At 38.2% G+C, this 23011-nt stretch overlaps 1 protein-coding gene across 1 annotated transcript in view; it reads left to right on the top strand.

The window, feature by feature from the left end:
* Positions 1-1796: 1796 nt before the first annotated feature.
* The window catches only part of LOC117304544 (coiled-coil and C2 domain-containing protein 2A-like), a 38965-nt gene continuing 17750 nt past the window's right edge, over positions 1797-23011 (top strand). The window contains exons 1-19 of the mRNA XM_033789066.1: positions 1797-1875; positions 2445-2544; positions 3849-3899; positions 4543-4617; positions 5721-5934; positions 7444-7568; positions 9134-9256; positions 10283-10378; positions 11140-11494; positions 12623-12762; positions 13790-13918; positions 14463-14675; positions 15086-15219; positions 15333-15473; positions 17018-17174; positions 18885-19074; positions 20144-20303; positions 21458-21542; positions 22547-22700. Coding sequence (XP_033644957.1) covers positions 1865-1875; positions 2445-2544; positions 3849-3899; positions 4543-4617; positions 5721-5934; positions 7444-7568; positions 9134-9256; positions 10283-10378; positions 11140-11494; positions 12623-12762; positions 13790-13918; positions 14463-14675; positions 15086-15219; positions 15333-15473; positions 17018-17174; positions 18885-19074; positions 20144-20303; positions 21458-21542; positions 22547-22700 — 2653 coding nt within the window. The 5' untranslated portion in view covers positions 1797-1864. The remainder of the gene's footprint in view (positions 1876-2444; positions 2545-3848; positions 3900-4542; positions 4618-5720; positions 5935-7443; positions 7569-9133; positions 9257-10282; positions 10379-11139; positions 11495-12622; positions 12763-13789; positions 13919-14462; positions 14676-15085; positions 15220-15332; positions 15474-17017; positions 17175-18884; positions 19075-20143; positions 20304-21457; positions 21543-22546; positions 22701-23011) is intronic.

Genomic DNA, 23011 nt, shown 5'->3' with positions numbered 1-23011 from the left:
AAACCGTGCAATTTCGAGTGATACTTGTGTGGATCATTATATTCTACTTTTAAAACATCTTTCTAACCATATGCATTTCACAACAAACGGTTTCAAACGCTTTTTATTGACCAACTCGTCCGATCCAAGGCAACGTGTTCCTTTAAGATCTTAAAAAGAAAAGAAAAGCTTTTTTTTAATTTTATTTTTGACATTTTTGACATTAAACTGTCCATAACTTAATATTGCATTGGGCGACATGTGACTCATTTTCACAGAGTGGGTCACATTTGGGCTTTGTTATTTTATTAATAATGACCACGTTGTATTTGTAATAATACTAATAAACAATAGACTGGCTGTATTATTGTTATTTCATATTTTTTATATTGGATTGCTTAACCGGAAAAGTTTCCGTATGGCGCCACCACTTTTTCATGCGATATGAAATAATATAGTATCTAATTTACCTCAATGAGATAGGCCCTACCCCTTTTTGTAAAAATGAGTGAAAAAGTGGTGGCGCCACGCGGAAAGTTATCCCAATGATGGACAGACAGTGAGTGAGTCTTGACTGGCATGTGTTTATATGTAGCATAGCCTACGTTGTTGTTTGACTACTTACTCTTAAAATTAAACGGCTCTCTAGCTAGTCTCTTCTAACTATTATTAAACAAAAGGTGGTAAGGTAGCGTTGAGTTATGAGATATCACAAACAATCCGGAGAGGTCATTGGTCATTGGTCATGTCCACGCAGGAAGATTAATCCCAATCTCTCAGATTCAAAATGTTTGGGTTAGAAACTTATCTTTTTCCATAACCTCATTACAAAAAGTGAAATGACGCTCAGAAATTGACAGCTGTTGCACTTCTATTTGTAACCAAGTAAGTTTCAATGCCATTTGTTTTATTGGCATAAATTAAAGCCATTGGACACTTTCGGTAAACAGTATTATCCAAGGCCCACACTTCGTGTATCACAACTTATATATAAAATAACAAACCTGTGAAAATTTAGGCTCAATCGGTCATCGGAGTCGGGAGAAAATAACCGGAAAACCCACCCATGTTTCCGCCTGTTTCGCCGTGTCATGACATGTGTTTACGATAAATCCGTAATTCTCAATATCGAGAATTGACAATTGTTTTAATGTTTTCTCAAAAAGTAAAGCATATCAGACATGGATAACATTTCAAGAGAAGTCTTTCACCATTACCTTCTGTGTACAATGTACCCTGTAAGTTATTTGTAAATCTGTGAACTTTTATTCTTTTTTCTGTTCCGAAAGTGTCCAATGGCTTTAAAAGAGCGGTTAAAGACACTGGACACTTTTGGTCTATTGTCAAAGACCAGTCATGCCAGTGGTCGCACTTGGTGTATCTCAACATAATTTTATGCACAAAATAACAAACCTGTGAAAATTTTAGCTCATATTGTCGTCGAAGTTGCGAGATAATAATAAAAGAAAAAACACCCTTGTCACACGAAGTTGTGTGTTTTCAGATGCTTGATTTCGAGACCTCAAAATCTAATTCTGAGGTCTTGAAATCAAATTCGTGGAAAATTAATTCTTTCTCGAAAACTACGTCACTTCAGAGGGAGCCGTTTCTCACAATGATTTATACTATCAACCTCTCCCTATTACTCATTACCAAGTAAGGTTATATGCTAATAATTATTTTGAGTAATTACCAATAGTGTCCTCTGCCTTTGAACATAATTTTGTATGACCTTTCCTTCCTAGTGTTTTTTCTCTTTTCGATCAGACGATACAATGCAATGAAGAGTGAGTAACAATGTGCATTTTTTCCCCTGCATCATAGGACACTAATGAGGTTAAAAATAACTCATCATAGCTGTTGTTGTAACCTGCAGTAACTCAACATGTCAAACTCGTAAGTATCATTTTCCAATATCTGTTGCTTAATAATATAATAAAATGAGCGATATGCCTATTACATGGTTGTGAGTCGGGGCAGCTTTTTCCGCTTTTTAACCACTTGGCGTCGAATGAAGTCTTTTTCAGCCAAACACTTAAAAAAAATTATTCTGACGGATGTTTTGAATGCTCGTCATAACTTTGGAACATACTCGTTTGGATGTGGACAGTTGACCGACTGATCAGGCCTGTGGACAATCCATTTGGTTGCCAGATATTTCATTGAATAAAGTTGTAGTGTTTTCTGGTTTTAGTGTTTTGACAATCTATTTACCAATCCCATGTGCTGTCTTCAAAACATACAGATTTATCATTTTCCCCTCTCGAAATGGTCCAAAAATTAAGCAGGACTTTGCCAAGTTGGCCGCGTCAGTCTATTATTTTGGGAATGCCAGTACAAGAACAAAAATTGTGGATTTAGATGTGTCAGATGGTTTTAAAATTTTGATCATTATTGTGAGTTTTGATTTCATACACAATTGTCAACATTTTCAGGGAGGTTTTTTTTATATATATTTTTTGAAGGACTTTGCAGCAGAGAATCCTGAAGAGAAGGAAGGACCTGAGGCAGTCAATGACACCAACTATGGACTTGGAGATGACTCAATCAACCACTGGCAAAGAGGTGAGTAGGCATGAAGGTTTCCTCTAGTGGGAGAAGAAAGTTTCAATCAAGGTCATGTCCGTACAAGGATATCCACTTTGGGTCATACCCTACCACCCTTAATGTACGTGCTCTATTCAGGAGGAAAGTTATGTTGTCATAAAAGTTTAACATTTATTTATCCGCTGCGATACCGTCTGCTAAAACATAGGATTCGAACTGCCTATAGCTACCAAGCAATCTCGGTAGTCTAGTTGGTAAGACGCTGTTCTACAATTCCAAAGGTCTTGGGTTCGAGTCCCTTCCAAGTAATGCCTGTGAATTTTTTCACAGACCTCTGGAAAGTACATGTAACTATACAGTCCTAACACACTTCGGTGTGAGGGTAAAAAGACAATTATATTCTTTATCCCTTCTGCAAATTTAACATCTATTCATAAATACCTCAGACAGTTTCGCTATTCCTATTGGTGGAGAGCGCTTCACAAGGGTGTGTATAAACCTTTGTTTATGACTGGTAAAACGTGTTACCTTGCACCTGTTATTTTAGGACATTTTCTTCATTCCTATTGGTCGAGAGCACTGGCTGAAACAGTTGTGCCACATCACGCGATACGCGCGACGCGCACAGCATTCCCTTATAAGGAGTTGTTTACCCGAGGGCGGCGGAGGGCTTTACCATTTCATAGCTGGAGGGGTGTTGTGTTGAAAGAAATCATTTAACAATTATAATTTTTGCATTTATTTTACTTTTTGATCAAAAAGTGATGATGTTTTTGACAGAAAAGGTATTTATGAATGGGAATCAAAGTGTGTTGAATCGGTTTTCAACTAGTGGTTTAAACTCGCTGAGGCCTGGTTCTTTATAATTTACCTCGACTTCTTCTCGGTAAACTTATCAAGGACCAGGCCTCGTTGGGATTAAACCACTAGTTAAAAACCTCTTCACCACACATTGATTCCCTTATTAAAGAGTTTCTTTATTGGGTTTTGATACCGGTATTGGGTGAAGAAAGTTAACCATCTTGTGTGACCTACATGTATTCAGGAGGAGTGTTTTGGGACCCAGCTACATGTATACCCTATACAGCTGTTAACAAAAGGGCTCAGATTGAGATGAAAGCACATCTTTATAACCAAGGCTTCAAAATATTTATCTTGTTGTTCAATTCTGTGCATATTGGGTCTAGTTTCAGACTTGACTCCATTAAATTGCTGACTCAAAACCCATACAATTCTACTTCTAAATTTCCCGCATCCCCTTGCTGAACACGAGTCATTTTTTAAAAGTTTGCTACTTTTGTATTTTGCTGGAATTTATGTAGAATGCGACAGCTGGAAATGATGATGGTGACGACATGGAGACTGTTATGGGTGTAAGTGTTTATGCTGTGTTAAACGCTTGCTTGGCATTATAAAAATTGTGCGCGCTGTGGCGGGATCCATGGTGTTTTTGTACACCCTCAGGGCAAATGGCACCCGAGACGAATTCAAGGATGCTATTTGCCCTTGAGGGTGTACAAAACCCATGGACCCTGTCACAGCGTGCAACAATTGATTTGTTATTGATTTGTACCCTGGTGCTAGTACCAGTGTAGTTACAACCTCATTCTCTTGTTCTGCTCATACCCGGGCCTATTTATAATATCGTACTGGGCGATGGAAATGACCAACAGTGGGAATGATCATGATGATGTGGTGTTGTATCCCGATATACTATAAATCATTTTTCATTTTACCAAACCCATTTAACATGCATTTTTTTTGTATCCTGTGATTGGTTCTCAACCAATACAAATTCACAATCTGTTACCGTGATATTGCAAACATGTACATATATGGTCAGATGTGACTCTCCAAGCCAAAGTCATCAGGCATAGAAATCGATCTGATTTTGTTAAATTTTGCTAAATGTTTCAACAAATACTTTCGACAAAAATATACAATCTGAATGAATTCCCTAACCAAAAACCAATTATTTATGTCTTTATTTTGATTTGTTTCCTCCCTTTATCTTAGCCACTGGAGGAAATACAGGAAGCTGAAAATCTGGTGGAGAAATTAACATCAAATCGACAGAAAAAACTGAATGAGGTAGGAATACAAATACATGTACCTTGTTGCCCAAATGTTGCTGTACAACCTGGCATCAATTTCCGTCTAGCAATTTTGTGACAAAATAGCTCCATTAACTAACCTTAAAGGCAGTGGACACTATTGGTAATTACTCAAAATAATTATTAGCATAAAACTGTACTTGGTAACGAGTAATGGGGAGAGGTTGATGGTATAAAACATTGTGAGAAACGGCTCCCTCTGAAGTAACCTAGTAACCGAGAAAGAAGTAATTTTCCACTAAAATATTTGAATTTGATTTCGAGACCTCAGCACACAACTTCGTGTGACAAGGGTGTTCTTTCTACCACTATTATCTCGCAACTTTGACGACCAATTGAGTTCAAATTTTCACAGTTTTGTTATTTTGTGTATATGTGGAGATACACCAAGTGAGAAGACTGGTCTTTGACAATTACCAAAGGTGTCCAGTGTCTTTGAGTAGCAGTACAACTTGAAAGTAACAACATTTTCATGTTTTAAAAAGTAACTCTAACCAATAAACTTGCATGTAAAGCATGTGTACATCTTATGTGGGAAGAGTGTTAGCTGTGAAAAGAGCCGTTTAAATTTTGTGACTTAATAAACATGTTAAAGAGACTTGACTGGCTCGTATACCGGGGCCAACACTCCTCCCAACATGCCGAAAAGAGATTCACACATTATTATTATTATTATTATTATTATTTATTTGACCTCAACAAATACAAGTACATCAAAAAGTACAGCAAAAGTTAAACGAAAAGCAACGAACCAATCAAAATAATAACGAATACAATAAATAAACCAGCAAAAAACCTGACAGGAGGGCAACTAGATGAGCAAAAAAAGGAACGAATTTAAGAGGAGCATGCAGGCATGGGGAGTAAATCAACTGAGGGAAACAACTGGACAGAACAACAAAGAACAACTTGATGTGGGTCAGGAACAACAAAAGTAAACTTGATTACTGTTGCTCGGAAGCATGTTGTCCCACGCATGGTTGTAATGTACCTCAGGTTTACCGGTTATAATTACTGCTTACTTTCCACACTATGCAAAGCATCAGACATCACCTAATTCATTGTGTTATGGCACTCTAGTTGTCCAAAGCTGTCCAACCCGTTGATGATGATGACAGGAAACCAAGCAGAGTACCCAAGAAGAAACTCAAGGGTTTTGCCGCAGAGCAAGCGAGGGCAGCAGATACCATACCAGAGATCTTGGATAGAACCAAGGATAGAGCTGAGCAGGAGGAGGGCACCGCAGTGGGCAAGGGGAAAAAGAAACGGCCCAAAGGAAGGAGGGAAAACAAAGGTAAGAGCATAAAAAGCAGGACAAACTCCAGGCTTACTGATGTTACAAATCCTGGCCTTGACACATGTGTTCTTGTGTGAGAAGCTAAACCATAAAATTCTTCTCTTCACCCGGGAGTAAATGGATACCTGCGAAGATAAAGATTCTTGATGTGAATGCAGACCTGCCAACCTGTATGCATTTTGCGTACCATGTACGCATTTTCACCTCTGAGTACGGTGGTACGAGATATTCTGCAGAACGTACGCAAAAAGCTAAATCTATATCGCGGTGTCTATTACTGCAGCAAGAACGGACAATTTTGTTCTCAATTTAGTCAACTGTTATTCGTTCGACCCCAAATGCAAAAACAACAGATCAAAGACACCCCACATCTGAGAGATCATTATGCGCTTCGATAAAAAAGAGGTTGTGCTTAAAATTATTTTTTAAATTCTTACTCCCACGGAAAACTAATAAACCAATGCGGTACAGAGGGGGTTGGAATGGTGCATACCAGTTCGGTCAATCTGGTATAGTTCATGTACAGCCTTATGCATTGATGTACATGTACTTGCACACAACGCACGTGTCCGGCGACGCCTTGTGTTTATACTCCGCAGAAGTTTCTTCCTTAATAATATAAACACAGATGGCCATGTCTCCAGCCCGACAAGAACAAGAAAAATAATGCATTTTGCACAGTGTGCAGTCGGCAGTGCACACTTTGACAAATTTTATGATTTAGTCATAAATTCAAGGAGCGACAGCAGTGATTTAGGTCAGGAGGTAGCATTGATGTTATTGTTTACATCACGATTTTTCCCAACTCCCGAGAATTTGGGGAGAATAATGGGAATTTAGTGGCTTGTAATCTTTGTATATAAGCATGATAAGGAAAACAAGTGATGAATTGAAGCATGCCTGAATTGAAGGGGAACTGGAAAACTCTACGGTAGGCTTTCGTTTGTCCGTTTGCTGGGCAACCAAAGATGGATACCAAGTTATAATATTTGCATGCCGAGTTTAAGTTACTAATAATTTAGGAACATTGTTCAACAGAGCTTTTCATTGAAATTAATATGTTATTGGATCAGCAACTTTGATGCTGTTCGTAAGAGTGTCGCTTCTGTAGTAGATCTACCCTTACAGTCGTTCTTATCTCATCTAGCCGTAAGAGTTGATGCTATGATAATAATAATAATGTTTAAAATTTATATTGCGCCCCTTACGTACAAAAAGCTATAAGTGCTCCAAACACTTTCACTTGTCAAATCTTTCGAATTTCCCTGGCTAAGTCAGAGTATATAGTTTTGAGGCATGTAGTCTTTTAATATTGGAGTGAGAATTACCTTTCTCAAAAACTACAGTTACTTCAGAGGGAGCCGTTTCTCACAATGTTTTTAACTATCAACAGCTCTCCATTGCTCGTTACCAAGTAAGTTTTTATGCTAACAATTATTTTGAGTAATAACCAATAGTGCCAGTGCCTTTTAATCCAATTACCTCCTTTATATTATTGTTCATCAGAACCGATGAGTATGGAAGAAGCAGTGATAGCCGCACAGACTGGGGTAGTTACTGCTAAACCAACGAGCAGCCTCATCAATGCATCCATAAGAGAAAGAATCAGAATGAAAGTCATGAAGGCTAAGGTAAGATCTAGTCCTTGAAGGGTCTGCAGCCGATTTCACGAAACGCTAGGATTAGTTCTATCTCGAGTAAGGAGGAGTTACCTTAGGATTAATCTTAAGGTTTACATGTTACAGTGCAGGGCTTGGACTCGTCCTGAGTCCTAAGACTAATCCTAAGTTAGGAAGAGTTTGGTGAAATCGATGACTGGGTATTTTTTGTAGGACACAAAACATAATGTCCACAGATATACATTAAACTCACACAGTTTGAAGATAATGATGGTAGAACGCTTCCCTTAAAATATTACGTGCTGAGGTGCTGTATTTTTTTTTTAATGAGTAAACTTTGTCACACAAAAAATGTATCTTTAGTTTTAAGCATGTCAAACATATACCAGTTAATTGTCGTCGCGCTGAGACAAAAATTATTTTTGTTACTTGTTTGACTCATTCCTCAAAACCTCAGCACCTCAGCAAGTAATATTTTTAAGGGAAGCTTTCTTCTATCATTATCTTCAAACGGTGTAAGCTTAATGTAAATCTTTGGACATTGTGTTTTGTGTTAAAAAAAAGTACCCAAGTCCTTAATGGAAAAACACCCTTGCTGCACAAAATGTATGTGCTTTCAGACACCTAAAAAAGGGCTTCAGCCCCATAGTCTTTTTATGTTTGAGTTAAAAATTACGTCTTTCTAAAACAATGACACTACTTCATAGAAAGCCGTTTCTCATAGTGTTTTATGCTATCAACAGCTCTCCATGGCTCATTACCAAGTCAGTTGTTTTAAGTAATTTAAAAAAAAAAATAATTATGCAAGTTTACCTGAAACACATAAGGCTTAAAGCCACTCTTTGTATGGGGCTACAAGAAGACAAATTAATGAATGTGAAAATAACTCGGGGGGGGGGGGGGGGGGGGGGGAGCTGAAGGTAGGAACTGATGTTCCTCTTAGATTGTAGGGTGGAGGGAAACATGCACCGGGCAAGGAGTTCCAAAGAGATACATGTACAGTACATGTAAACTACAAAAATTGCAATATGCAGCTGCTCACATTGTCACTCTTACCAGGAAACACACTCACATTACACCGGTTCTGAAGTCACTACACTGGCTACCAGTCGAATCTCGTATTACTTTCAAACTTCTGTTGCTTATCTTTCATTGCATTTATGGTTCTGCTCCTATACATGTATATAACATTTCTTTGGTAAAAGCATATACTTCTGTACGATCTCTCTGATCTTCTAATACTTGCATGTTACAGGTTCCCAAGAGTAGTAAATCATGGGGTGAACTGTCATTTTCCCAAAATGGACCCACACTCTGAAATGATTTACCTCTTCAAATTCACAACATGTCTAGTCTTGATCCTTTCAAGATTAAGTTAAAAACCACATTGTTTAATGTGGCTTATGTGTAATTGGTCTATGTCTTATTTTCCTTGCTGTGTGTGGCTTCCCCTCTTGTGCGCCTTGAGCACCTCATTTTGCTGGATTTTGGCACCTTATAAATGTTTTTTATTATTATTATTATTTAGTACGTGCCTTTAATTAACAAAACTGGCTTGTTTGTTGTCCACCATGTAGGAGAAGGCAGAAGAGACGATGAGAGAAGAAGTGGAGAAGGACCCTGATAAGGATGCCCCGTCTCGCATGCTCAGAGGGATGAGAGCAAGGGACATGGCTACAAGATTCGACGATCCAAAATTTGTAAGTCATCTGTTTGTATCTCTCAATAGATCAACAAGCTTGATATATCACGGTTTTTCAATTTGTATTGAGTATACATGCGGATAGTCAGTTGCACAAAGTGTACAAAAAGGCTGTACAACGCTTGAGGGAGGGGGGGGGGGGCTTCCCAACACCCACCCACCCAATAAGATCCAAGTTCATGAATATTGATTAGTAGTGGATACGGTCATAATATGGCATTTGAATAGCAGTTATAATCACACACAATGTACACTTCATACCTGCTAGTTATAAACCGAATATGGTGCCATTTTAGAGCCTTTTTTTAAGGTGATTTTTCAGAAGTTGATTCACAAACAGAATTTTAATGAATCAGTTTAATAACTGTGAAACTCGCCCTGATTCTGCAAATAACAAGTTTGTCCTTGTTTTAATGAACGAATTTGAAAGCTCCCTGATGATGACTAGAGCAAGCTAGTCGAAACATTGAGACCAATTTACGAACTGACTTCGCGGTAGTACAGTTAATCGCGATCCTACAGACGATGTGACCTCTGACGTCACACGAAAACCATAACATGATTCGCGCGCATACCGCCGGGCAAAACCTTTGTGTTTTGGCAGCCAGCTAGAAAGTGTACGTAATCTTACTGTAACTGCGCAACTCAGTGCCCGGCGAAACATGACGTATAGAGTGTTTTGTCAACAGAGGGCGGTTTGAATGTAAACATACTGTAGGTCACATCGTTTATACACTAAAGTAGTAATGGCAGCCAATTTTCTATACCATCCGCCCGAGTAATAGTTTAAAAAGCTAATAGTAGAATAAAGCAAGACAGTTCTTTAAAGAACAAACTCTACCTGGCAAGTAGATACACACATGGTGTTACCGCAAACCAAATATATACTCCCTGATGGTGGACACTTTTTTCTCCCTGATTGCTGTACAAAATCTTCCTGATTGCAGGATGCAAATGTTGCCATATCGGATTAAAAGTTTATCACCAAGTGCTCGTAATTCTGTGTTTCTTTGTCCTGCATTAGCTGACCAAAGAAGAAGAGGAAGAAGATGCCATTCTGCAGCAGTCAATAATAGCCAAGAACCAATGGAAAGCTGCCTTCAAAGCCATCAAAGCACAGGTGAAGAATCTAGACATCCACCTTCTCCCAATTTCATAGAGCTTCTTGAAGGACTTGGGTACTTTTTACATGAAGCAGATTTACAATTAACTTACACGGTTTGAAGATAATGATGGTAGAAAGCTTCTCTTTAAAATTTGCTGAGGTGCTGTAGTTCTTTTAGGAATGAGTAGAACCAGTCACGACAATAAAGAAAACTGTCTATTACATTGTTTTAATCATTTTGCAAAAACTACAGCACCTCATCATGTAACATTTGAGGTACTTTCTACCATCATTATTTTCAACTCATGTAAAAAGTTAAATTTGTGGACATAAAAAAGCACCCAGACCCTTTAAGCAGAAAAAAACAACCAAGCACAACAACATTATGCTTATGAGAATAGGGATACCAACCAAACTACCATAGTCACATGTATAACTTGTAACTGGTATCATGCTCATTTCTGCTTAGCTGAAAAATGTCCAGCAATATTTTCTATTTAAGCACTCTATGAAATTGGGCCCTTGTCAATGTATTCTTGTCAAACCTTTGAGAAAGATGAACATGTAACTTTGTACAACATTCTATTTGACATCAGGGCACAAAATCTTCTTGGGAAAAAATCACAACTCTAAATTGAGTATTGCAGTACATTATATTAAAATGTCCCAGATCCTATTTCAATCAGTTAAAACTAAAAATAGCATTACTCTTATAAAATAATTCTCGTCTCATTATTTTTGTTTTGACATTTGTATCTCCATTCCCCTGTCAACAGCAATCGATCTTACCAACTGAGGAGGAAATCTATGACTTCTTTACCCGTAACTTTGATCCCGAGCCGGAAGAGCCACCCAAACCACAAGACGACGTCCCCCAAGAAGACCAACCCGGTCCCAGTGCCCAGGAAGCTGACATCACTCCTGCCAAGAAGGCTGAGACCCCTCGCCAAGGAACCAAACCGGGAACGGAGGAGAAGAAAGATGAAGAGAAGCCATTGCTGTCTGAGTTTTTCTTAGATCGTGATAATTGGAAGGACTTCCCAACCGAGATGAAGGGTCCTGAGTTTATTGCGTTAAGAGATAGAGAAGATTTAGAGAAGGGATATTATTTCATCCCAAGTGTATCCATGAGTGAGTTTTAAAAATAATAATAATAATTGGTTTTTATAAAAAATAATATCAAAGTCTTATATAGCGCATGTATCTACCAAACAAGGTACTCAAGGCGCTTTGTAATATACAAACTTCCAGAAAGATAGGTAATATTGCAGTGAAAAACCTTGTCTATTTAATATACATTACACCCAGTCGTGCAGTTTCTGAGTCAATCACACTTACAGTCACCTATTATCTGCGCCGTTTTAAGGATTCAGTTCCTGTTTAGTTGTAATGGTCAGTGTTCTAAGCATTGTCATGTGATTGTTTGAATTGTTAAAGCCTTGGACCCTTTCGGTTCAGAAAAAAAAAAAAAGTTCACAGATTTACAAATAACTTACAGGGTTTACAGAAGGCAATGGTGAAAGACTTCTCTTGAAATATTATTCCATGAAATGCTTTACTTTTTGAGAAAACAGCAAAACAATATAAATTCTCGTTAACGAGAATTACGGATTTATTTGAAACACATGTCATGACACGGCGAAACGCGCGGAAACAAGGGTGGGTTTTTCCGTTGTTTTCTCCCGACTCCGATGACCGATTGAGCCTAACTTTTCACAGGTTTATTATTTGATATAGAAGTTGTGGTACACAAAGTGTGGGCCGTGGACAACACTGTTTACCGAAAGGGTCCAATGGCTTTAAGGAAGACACTTTATTCACATAAAAAGTTAAAAAGACAATGATTTGTCTATTTCATTGTGTGCAAAATATTGCACTTCAAGTGACCAAAGACCTTTTCGCAAATACTGGGGCGCGTGCGTAAAGCTTGGAATTAGGTGCATTGTGGTCTAGCTGGTGTCCAAATTTGATCCATATCTATCCCACAATGCACCTCATTCAACAGTCTGCATTTGCACAATGGTATTTGCGACAAGATCCATGGTGACTAGCAATGTTGGCGAAGCTGAGCAGCGTGCAGCGTTGCATGCATCGATCGGTCAATACCTTTGGTTTTTGGAAATTTGTATGCTAGCAATTATTTTGAGTAATTGCCAATAGTGTCCAGTGCCTTTAAGGAGTAAATGTGTAGGTTTTGATATCTAAACAGTGGTTCTTTGATGACTAATCTTCTCTCAATGTTGCTACTTTGCTCATCAGTTCCTACTGACGAGAAGATTGAAGGTGAGACGGAGCCTCGATATCTTGAAGATGAAGGATTCTACGTTGGTGTCAGACCGGAGATCTCAACCCGTAATCAGAATATCATGGAACACAGACTGCTAAATCGCCCTGATAAGGTTTGTATCAAGTTTTATCTTGATGTTCCATGAAATTTGCTTTTCTCCTTGAAGAAAACTTGAGTATGAACTTTTAAACAGGAACCCTGAACAGATTGTCGAGGATTCAATTTTTAAATTACCTTTTCATTGAAGGGAGTATACCTTTGGTTTTTTGAACCGTTTGATTGTTATCATTCTATATAAATATATAATGAATAGGGTAGATGGCCTTAGCTTTCGATCCAATCCGGACCTTCTTCAGAGGCATAAAACAAGTACAAACAAATACATATCCATTTATAGAAAAAGAGAGGGGGAAAGGGATTAAGGAAAGGATCCAGAAAGATTCTATATAAATATAGATATATACAATCAAACTAACAAGTGAGATATCACAAACAAATCCGGAGCAATTTTGTTCAAGCAGGAAGAACAGTATGTAATTGGAATACAAAATCTGAGAGAATTTACTGTCAGTATCGCTTCTCTAAAAAAACGGTTTTCATAACCAGATTACTTCAAAATGAATTCTCAAAATGCTTTACACTATCGAAAGCTGGTGTACCTCTAAACAAGTTAGTTTTTATTGCCATTCATTTTAAGAGTGATAACCAAACATATACCTGTCCTTTAAGGAAAACATGCTTAGCAGATTTTATTGGCTGGAAAGATTGTCCATACTTCATGAAATTCAAAGTAAGTCGTTTTAACACAATCATACAAGGGGTCGTTTTCACAAAGAGTTACGACTAGTCCTAACTTACATGTACATGTAGGACTAGTCCTTGGAGATATTTAAAACTTAAGGCTAGTCCTAGTGTAAGTTAGGCCGAGTAATTCGTCCAACATGTAACTTGTGATAAGACTAACTTTTTGTGAATTACAATCCTGGGCCTTTTCACAAACCTCAGAAAATTGTAATGATTGGCCGGCCTTGGTGGATGTGTCTTTTGGCTCCTGTTGATAATTTGTTTTTCCCAATCAGGGTAAGGGATGGTTCGGTGATGATGGTCGTATAAACTGATAATTTGTTTTCCCCAATCAGGGTAAGGGATGGTTTGGTGATGATGGTCGTATAAAAGTGTTACCAGATCCGTTGAAGGAGACACCAACAAGACCTAGAATACTGAGTAATGAAGACCGAGAACCAGCTTTACAATTAGTCTTTAGGAAGGTAAGATATTTGTGCCGTTTTGATGATTCAGCCCCACTTCGTATTTATAGAAAATCACATTCGAAATTGAAAAAACTGTTGTTTATGATACTACTAGCTATTTTGGTTTTAAAGTTTACTATCAAAAGAAAGTTGAATTCTTCAGTGAAGCCTGGTTTCTGTGTATGCTTTGTGCGAAGCGAACTTCCTTGCGTCACGGCTGAAAAATTTAAAGAATTTGCTTCGCACTCGCATTTACAGGGCTTTGCTCAGAACTGTCTGCGACTATTTTGTTGAGTAGTTAATTCCTAGACTCATGTGTCACTTCATAAAAATAACCCAGACCTGCCTTCAAAGGTTTCACTTCATTAAAACCTCATGAAAGGTTTGTCACTTCCTAAAAAACAAAATAGTAAACGATGCCTATTTTTGCATCGTGCCCGGGCTATATGTACATCTTCCTTCACAGTGAGTAGGGATTCATATCATAGCTAAAAACTTGATCTACAAAAGGTATCAAAACCCTTTAATCTGATAATGTTATTTCTCCACTTCTCTTCACTAGGCAGTGACAGTTGAATTTGACCATCGCTACATCGATGGCCTAGGCTACAATCTAGGTGCACAATACCAGCTAGATGTCGACGTCAACAAACTGGTCTTCACACATCACTCTCTATTCAGTAAAGAGCATGTATTGGCATCCAGACTGCAGCAGATGTACAACCAGTTTCTCAAGAGGAAACAGAAAAATACTGCTCAGTATTTGAGTGAGAAGGTGATTAACTCAACCACAGTTTAAAGACACTTGACACCTTCGGTATTGTCAAAGACCAGTATTCTCACTTGGTGTGAATGTATCCCAACATATCCATAAAATAAAAAATCTGTCAAAGTTTTTGACTCAATTGGTCATCAAAGTTACTAGAGAATATGAAAAAAAACACCCTTGTTGCACTTGTGTGCTTTCAGATGCCTAAAAAAGGCTTCAGTACTTTAATATTTTGAGTGAGAAGTTGTCTCTTTCTCAAAAACTATATTTGTATATTTCTCACAATGCTTTATACTACCAACAGCTCTCCATTGCTCGTTACCAAGTAAGTTTTTATGCTAACAATTATTTTGAGTAATTATGTCCAGTGCTTGTAAGACTCAATCATAAATTTTCAATATTTTTCTACATTTCAGCTCCAAGCATTGAAGGTTGCTGTGCGTAACCTACAAGGCCAACTGCAAGAGTTGAAGTCTCGTAAGCTGGATCCAGAAACATCCGTTGTAGACCAGATCTCTCGGAGAATGATGGACTACAAGAATGAGATCAGGTATAAAAGTGTGGCCATATTCTTTTGACGATGACTAGAGCATGCTAGTCGGGTCCACTCTCCTTTCTCTCTGGTTTTCCCCATTCATTACTACAGATTTCTTGTCATTGCAGGGAAACAACAAGACTACGAGACAATGAGCTTCTTCAGGATCGTCAGTTACTACGGAATATTCTAAAAGTCTGGAAAGATGTGAAGGCACTGAGAGAAGAACAAGGCTGCAATAACACCCCAGTCAAACTCAGCATCCATAAGTAAGCTGCTAGTCTTAAAGCCATTGGACCCTTTCGGTTCAGAAAAAAAAAAAAAGTTCACAGATTTACAAATAACTTACAGGGTTTACAGAAGGCAATGGTGAAAGACTTCTCTTGAAATATTATTCCATGAAATGCTTTACTTTTTGAGAAAACAGCAAAACAATTTAAATTCTTGTTAACGAGAATGTTGGATTTATTTTAAACACATGTCATGACACGGCGAAACGTGCAGAAACAAGGGTGGGTTTTTCCGTTGTTTTCTCCCGACTCCAATGACCGATTGAGCCTAAATTTTCACAGGTTTGTTATTTGATATAGAAGTTGTGGTACACAAAGTGTGGGCCTTGGACAACACTGTTTACCGAAAGGGTCCAATGGCTTTAAGAAGTATTCATGACCGCAATAGACATTATACATGTAGACCTTATATATTTGGTTTGCAGTAAACACCATGTGTGTATCTACTTGCCAGGTAGAGTTTGTTCTTGGAGAACTATCTTTCTTTATTTCACTACTGCAAAGTAAATTTATCGGATGTTCAGGAGACTTCTCAGTTCTGCAAGAACTGTCCTGCTTTTTGACCACTACCTGGGCGGAATGTATAGAAAATTGGCTGGGACTACTACTTTAGCTTATAGGATAGTAATTAATTGTACTACCGCAGAGTCATTTTTTTGAATTGGTCTCAACGTGTTTACTAGCTTGCTCTAGTCATCAACAGGAGACTGAAGAGATAAGAGAGAAGTGGGCTTATTTATAGGGGTTATAAGGGGCTTCAGTGTAGAGTCAATCAACGCTCTGATTGGCTCTCCTGAAAGGAGACCTGTGGTTGGTTAGCTCAGGGTTATTGTGTGGGTTGCCCATTGTGTTTTAGACATTATGGCAAATACTCAGTCTGTGCACGTTAGGCGAGTAATGAGGTGCATGCTGGTCTAGCTAGACCAACATGCACCCCATTCAACAACAAGCGCTTGCGCAATGGGTGTTTGCGACGAGTCTATGCACATGGTGTCATTTGAGAAGACACCCTCAGTAAGAGGTCGATCAAAGGTTGCTCTTTGGCCTATCCTCTGTGCTGCACATACATGTGTCAAAATTTCACAGATTTTTTATTTTATGCATGTGCTTGGATACACCAGGTGAGAATACTGGTCTTTGACAATAACTAAGAGTTAAGACTAGTCTTATCTCAAGTTAGGATGAGTTACTCGTCCTAACTTAGGACTAGCCTTAAGTTTTTAATATCTACTAGGACTAGTCCTAAGTTAGGACAAGTCCTAACTGTTTGTGAAATCAGCCCCTGGTCTTTGACAATTGCCAAGCATGTCCAGGGGTGGGTTTCACTAAGAGTTAAGCCTTGTCTTATCTCGTCTTGGGAAGAGTTACTCGTCCTAACTTAGGACTAGTAGAAGTTTTTAATATCTCCTAGGACTAGTCCTAAGTAGCCCTAACTCTTTTTATGATCGGCCCCAATAACTTAAAAGATTGTGAACAAAGTGTTGAGGCTAAATGACAGTCTATCATGGATTTTTTGTTTTCAGGGAAGACAGCAATAGGGCAGAGGATCAAGCAGTATGGAAGGCCATCCAGGAGGAAGAGGTTGATCAGATGAGAGGGGATTATGAGGAGGATTATCGCGGGGAGGTTGAGCGATATCGAACCCAACTAGCCACCTGGAAAGAAAATCATAAACTGAAGGTAATTGTTTTATTTGAGGATTATCAGGGGTAGGGTGAGCGACCTGAACCCAACTCGCCACCTGGAAAGAAAATCATAAACTGAAGGTAATTGTTTTATTTGAGGATTATCGGGGGTAGGGTGAGCGACCTGAACCCAACTCGCCACCTGGAAAGAAAATAATAAACTAAAGGTAATTGTTTTATTTGAGGATTATCGGGGGTAGGGTGAGCGACCTGAACCCAACTAGTCACCTGGAAAGAAAATAATAAACTGAAAGTAATTGTTTTATTTGAGGATTATCGCGGGGATGTTGAGCGATATCGAACCCAACTAGCCACCTGGAAAGAAAATAATAAACTAAAGGTAATTGTTTTATTTGAGGATTGTCGGGGGTAGGGTGAGCGACCTGAACCCAACTAGCCACCTGGAAAGAAAATAATAAACTGAAGGTAATTGTTTTATTTGAGGATTATCGGGGGTAGGGTGAGCGACCTGAACCCAACTAGCCACCTGGAAAGAAAATAATAAACTGAAGGTAATTGTTTTATTTGAGGATTATCGGGGGTAGGGTGAGCGATATCGAACCCAACTAGCCACCTGGAAAGAAAATAATAAACTGAAAGTAATTGTTTTATTTGAGGATTATCGCGGGGAGGTTGAGCGACCTGAACCCAACTCGCTACCTGGAAAGAAAATAATAAACTAAAGGTAATTGTTTTATTTAAAGATTATTGGGAGGAGGTTGAGCGACCTGAACCCAACTAGCCACCTGAAAAGAATATAGCAAACTGAAAGTAATTGTTTGTTTGTTTGTTTGTTTTTTTAATTTGTATTTTTGTTTTTGTAATCAAATGACATTCGCAGCCAAAGGCTGAATTGCAGTCAAATAACAAAGAGTTTTAAAATGTTACATTTAGAAGTCAACATAATTAAAACCAAATTAAAACCCCATTACATATCACAACTACAACCACAACAAAATTATAATAAAAAGGAAAAAATAAATAAATAGAATAATAATAAAATAAAATTAATGGGTGGAGCACAAACCTGGCTTAAAAACACTGGACACTATTAGTAACTGTCAAAGACAAGCCTTCTCACTTGATGTATCTCAACATTTGCATAAAATAGGGCCTAACAAACCTGTGAAAATGTGAGGTCATTCGGTCGTCAAAGTTGCGCGATAACAGTGAAAGAAAAAAACACCCTTGTCACATGAAGTTGTGTGCTTTCAGATAATTGATTTCGAGATCTGAAATTCTAAATCTGAGGTCTCAAAATCAAATTCGTGGAAAATTACTTTTGTCTCGAAAACTACATTACTTCAGAGGGAGCCGTTTCTCACAATGTTTTATACTATACATTACTCGTTACCAAGAAGGGTTTTATGCTGATAATTATTTTGAGTAATTACCATCAGTGTCCACTGCCTTTAACAAATATAAAAAATATAAATAAATATGCATCTATTGAAAAATGTGGAAATCAGGTATTGAATCTGCGTAGATTAACAACCAGCTTATATATACAATAAATAAATATAAATACGCTTTGGTATACAGTTTGGGGGTCATGATATGGAAGACTGTTACAAGCAAGACACTTTATCATATTGATGTTTGCTTTAGTAGTGATGATTAGCAAGTAAATGTAGTACACATAATAGGACTTTGGAACACTTTCTCCCCTCAATAATTACCCATTCTGTACTTTGTTTTCATACAGAAAGCTAAAAAGAAGAAGAAACGCAGAGGTTCTCAGGAAAATCTAGCCGAGGATGAGGACAATCCGGAGGAAGACGACACTGCTGATTCTGGAGCAGTTCCTAAACCTGTTAAACCAGAATATAACTTCAATGAAGATGAAGTCAAATCTACTGTCCAAGAAAAGATGCTCAAGTGCAGACGTCGTCCAGGTAAGATTACTGAGATAAAACTTGAGGCTATGCATGGTGGAAGAAACACTAAGGAAGGTTTTCGGTGACACCATGTAAAAATCTCTTTTTCCGGTAGCGTTGGCTCTGAGAAGAGCCGGTTGGTTCTGCTCGACGCCTCGGTCAGTGTGCTCTGAAAGGTTAAAAAGCCTTGTAGTTCACATTATTTGGATCACAGTCTTTGTACTACTGAAGTTCAACATGAGGACGTGTATGTCCCCTGTGTTACTATTTTATGGAACCCCTATGCTAAGGTATTAGTATTGTTAGAAGTTGCATCCCTCGGAAGGCAGTTAAGTTCACATAGAAGCTATTCTGTCTTAGTTAAATAGCATACCTACTGTACATGTACTCTCACTTTGTGGGCAATTGACCGAATTCACCTGTCGTCATTATCAGAATAATCTCTTGAATGCGCCATTTATACACGTAAACCTATTAACCACCAAAATAGTTGCAATTCAGTTTTTATGCTGTGATGGCTATTGTCAATAAACCTTTTATCTATCTATCTATCTATCTATCTAAAAAGGTGAGCATGGCACAGTCGCCGCATGTGACGTGCGTGCAAGGGGTCAATAATTAAATTTGTCTGTTTGATGTGGATACCAATGTGTGTTTTATTTGACTACCTGTGGAAGTGTCGTAGACAAGCAGTTAAGAGCACCGAATTCAAACTCGGGTGTTTCTGATCAGCAGAGTGTGGGTTCTAATTCCCAGCCTTGACACTTCTGTTCTTAAGCAAGACACTTTACCATTGCTTCATCCTTCGGATGGGACGTAAAGCCGGTGGTCCCATGTGTTGTATATCGCCAGTAAAAGAACCCAGTGCAGAAAAGAGAAAGGGTTTGCCCTGGTGTTCCTGTGGCTGCTGTATGTGCTGTAGCACCTTGTAAACCCTTATAAGGTGCTAAATAATTGGGTCTCATAATTCATCACTGCCATAACCTATCTTTCTGAAAGTTTGTATATACTCAGCGCCTTGAGTACCTTGTTCGGTAGATACACGTGCGCTACATAAGACTTCGATATTATTATTATTGTTATCTAGGTGAGCCATTGATAACTCCAGAGCTAAGTAACACAGCTGTCATTACACCAACCCATGAGTGTCCGAAAGAGGAACAAGCCAGAAGATCTGATATGCAGAAATGTAAATGCTTTGTCAAAGTGCTCTTCAACCATAAAGAGGTGTCTAGGACGTTAACAAAGTAAGTAGTGCATTCCATAATTTTTATATTTCTGGTTTATTTATTAAAACATCCGTAATAATAATGGAGGTAACCCTGTTTCAACCCTAGGAGTTGCTGGCAACGCCCCTGGAAACAAATAATAATTTTGCTCCCACCTTGAAGTGGCCTTCAGGCCTTGTACAGTATGTCTGGCAAATTGCATACAAAATAATAACAAATAAAATAACAAAATAACACTAAAAATTGAAAGAGGTTGCCCAAAGGCCCTAATCACTTTAAAGACGCAATACTTTTTTTTTAAGCATTAGATCTTTAAAAACATTATTTATTTTTTGCCCTTACACTTTTTTGTATTTAGCTACTAAGTATTTTTCCAAAGTTCTGAAGAAAGAAATCCATAGGCAAATCATTTGGGTGTGATTCGAACCCACAATCTTTGCATCGCTAGAGCAGATATGGCAAACCACTAGAGGCAGGACGAATCCTTAGCAGTGGGCGCCGCAACGATTTAATAGATGTTAGTTTTTGCATCCGGAATAGAGAATAAAATTGGTTTTTACCCCTACACTGATGGAAATTAAAGAGCCAATAAAGGATGATCTCAATATGTCAACTATTACCTTTTTATGGCCAAATAGACATCGCAGATACCGGTTAATAACCATTTTACTCTCAAAATTTGCATTTAGTAATAAATAACTCGATTCAAAAATGCACCCGGTTGCGCGGCTTTTTCAGCCGAGAGTCAAAAACGGCTTATCTATTTTAATGACTCCTTGACGCCAGTGACGATTTTCCCCTAATTGGGTTTGAACAGAGTTCTCGAGCTTTGGCAAACTGAGGGCGCTATTTTCCACATCAAATAGCCGCCACTGACGTCACGATTCCTTTGTCAGAAATTTGGCTTGTAGCGTTCTGGAGAAAGACCCATTTTGACCATGTTTTAACATGAGGTAAGAGACTCGTTATATTTTTTTATGTTTCATATGGACTGCAGATATTAGAAAACTATAATGTCTATAAATTATTTGAGATCATCCTTTATTAGCTGTTTAAGCACTGTATACTCGGTACTTTTCTGAGTTCTGTAAAGAAAAACAAATCCACTGGCAAATCACTCAGGTACCAATCCTCCAGATTTTGTATTTGTTTTTGAACCCTCTCCCGTACAGATCATTAACATCAGACTTCTCAATCCATTTTGGGGAGATCTTCAATATTCAGATTGTTCAGTGGCCGGAGAGTGTGATTCTACAGGTCAGTGTCTTCATTTTCAATTTTGATATATGTAAATATTATTTTAAATTCAATATTGGTTTATTTTTTTTTAAATTATATCACCAAATAAAAAGTCAAAGACTAAAGCCCGGTTCATACTTCACGCGAATGTGAATGCGGAGCGAATTTGACGTGAATTTGACGTCACAACCCTCCTTTCGCAGCGATATTCGCAAGTGAGTTGAGCGAAGTTCAACTGCTGCGAACTTTTCGTTGCGAATTTGTGACGTCACCATTCGTATCGCATTCGCATTCGCAGGAAGTATAAACCGGGCTTTAGGGAATTTGGTTTATAATAAAATTACTTCAAAAATATATGTAAATGAACTGAATGTGTTTTCTGGTTCAATGCAAGCAGCTTTGTCTAAAGAGTTACAATGGAAGTGTTGTGGCCGAGCGATTAAGAGCACCAAATTCAAACTCTGGTGTTTCTGATCAGCAAAGTGTGGGTTTGAATCCCCAGCCGTGACACTTGTATCCATAAGCAAGACACTTAGCCAGTGCTTCATCCTTAGTATGGGACGTAAAGCCGTTGGTCCCATGTGTTGTGTAACGCACGTAAAAGAACCCAGTGCACTTATTGAAAAGAGAAGGGGTTCGCCCTGGTGTTCCTGGCTGGATTAGCGGCATATTGCGCAACACACCGTGTAAACTATTACATGGTGCTATGCATGAATTTTGCAGATGAATTTTCTATGAAACACAGCCAATACTTCTGTAAAGTTTGTTTACGTTTCATAGAAAATTCATTTGCAAAGTTGTTATTTTACCAGCCTGGTGATTTTTTTTCATGATATGTTTTCCTGAAGTATGGAAATAAAATATGTGAATTGAATTGAATTTTTCAGCCTGGTGAATTTTGTTCATGGTATGTGTTCGTGAAGTATGGAAATAAAATATGTGAATTTGAATTTAATTGAATTAAATTAAATTGAATTGAATTGAATTGAAAAAAAGGATGTCTTTTGCTGTTTGTTTCACAGGTGTATGAGACAGGTCTTCTTAGTAACACCCTCTTGGCTGAGATTTACTCTGCAGTCCCTGAAACCCAAGTCACTTCAGACAAGGTGCATCTGGAAGAGTTTGAATTCAGTAGTGACCAGCATGTTGCATTTGACCACAGTGCAGTCGGCAGTGGTGAGTCAAGCTCTAACCACTATAATTTGAGGTTTTAGAATTCTTTATGAAGCAGTTGATGAACACTAGTGGAAAACCTGCGCTACGTGTGGGTCTTGTTAGAGTTCCGCGCTGTGGCTAACTTCCTTTAACTGTATATAAATCTTAATTGCTAAGCAAAGTGTGATGTCACAATACAAAAAAAATGTGGCAAACAACCCATCCTAATATACATGTATGTTTAGTTTGCGGTAGCACCATGTGTGTATCTCCTTGCCAGGTAGATTTTGTTCTTTGGAAAACTGTCTTGCTATATATGCAAGACAGACACA

Source organism: Asterias rubens, chromosome 21 (genome assembly GCF_902459465.1).
Source record: "Asterias rubens chromosome 21, eAstRub1.3, whole genome shotgun sequence".
In the NCBI taxonomy this organism is placed as follows: Eukaryota; Metazoa; Echinodermata; class Asteroidea; order Forcipulatida; family Asteriidae; genus Asterias; species Asterias rubens.
The sequence above is the reverse complement of the archived record's forward strand: the minus strand, read 5'-3'. Positions and strand labels throughout refer to the sequence as shown.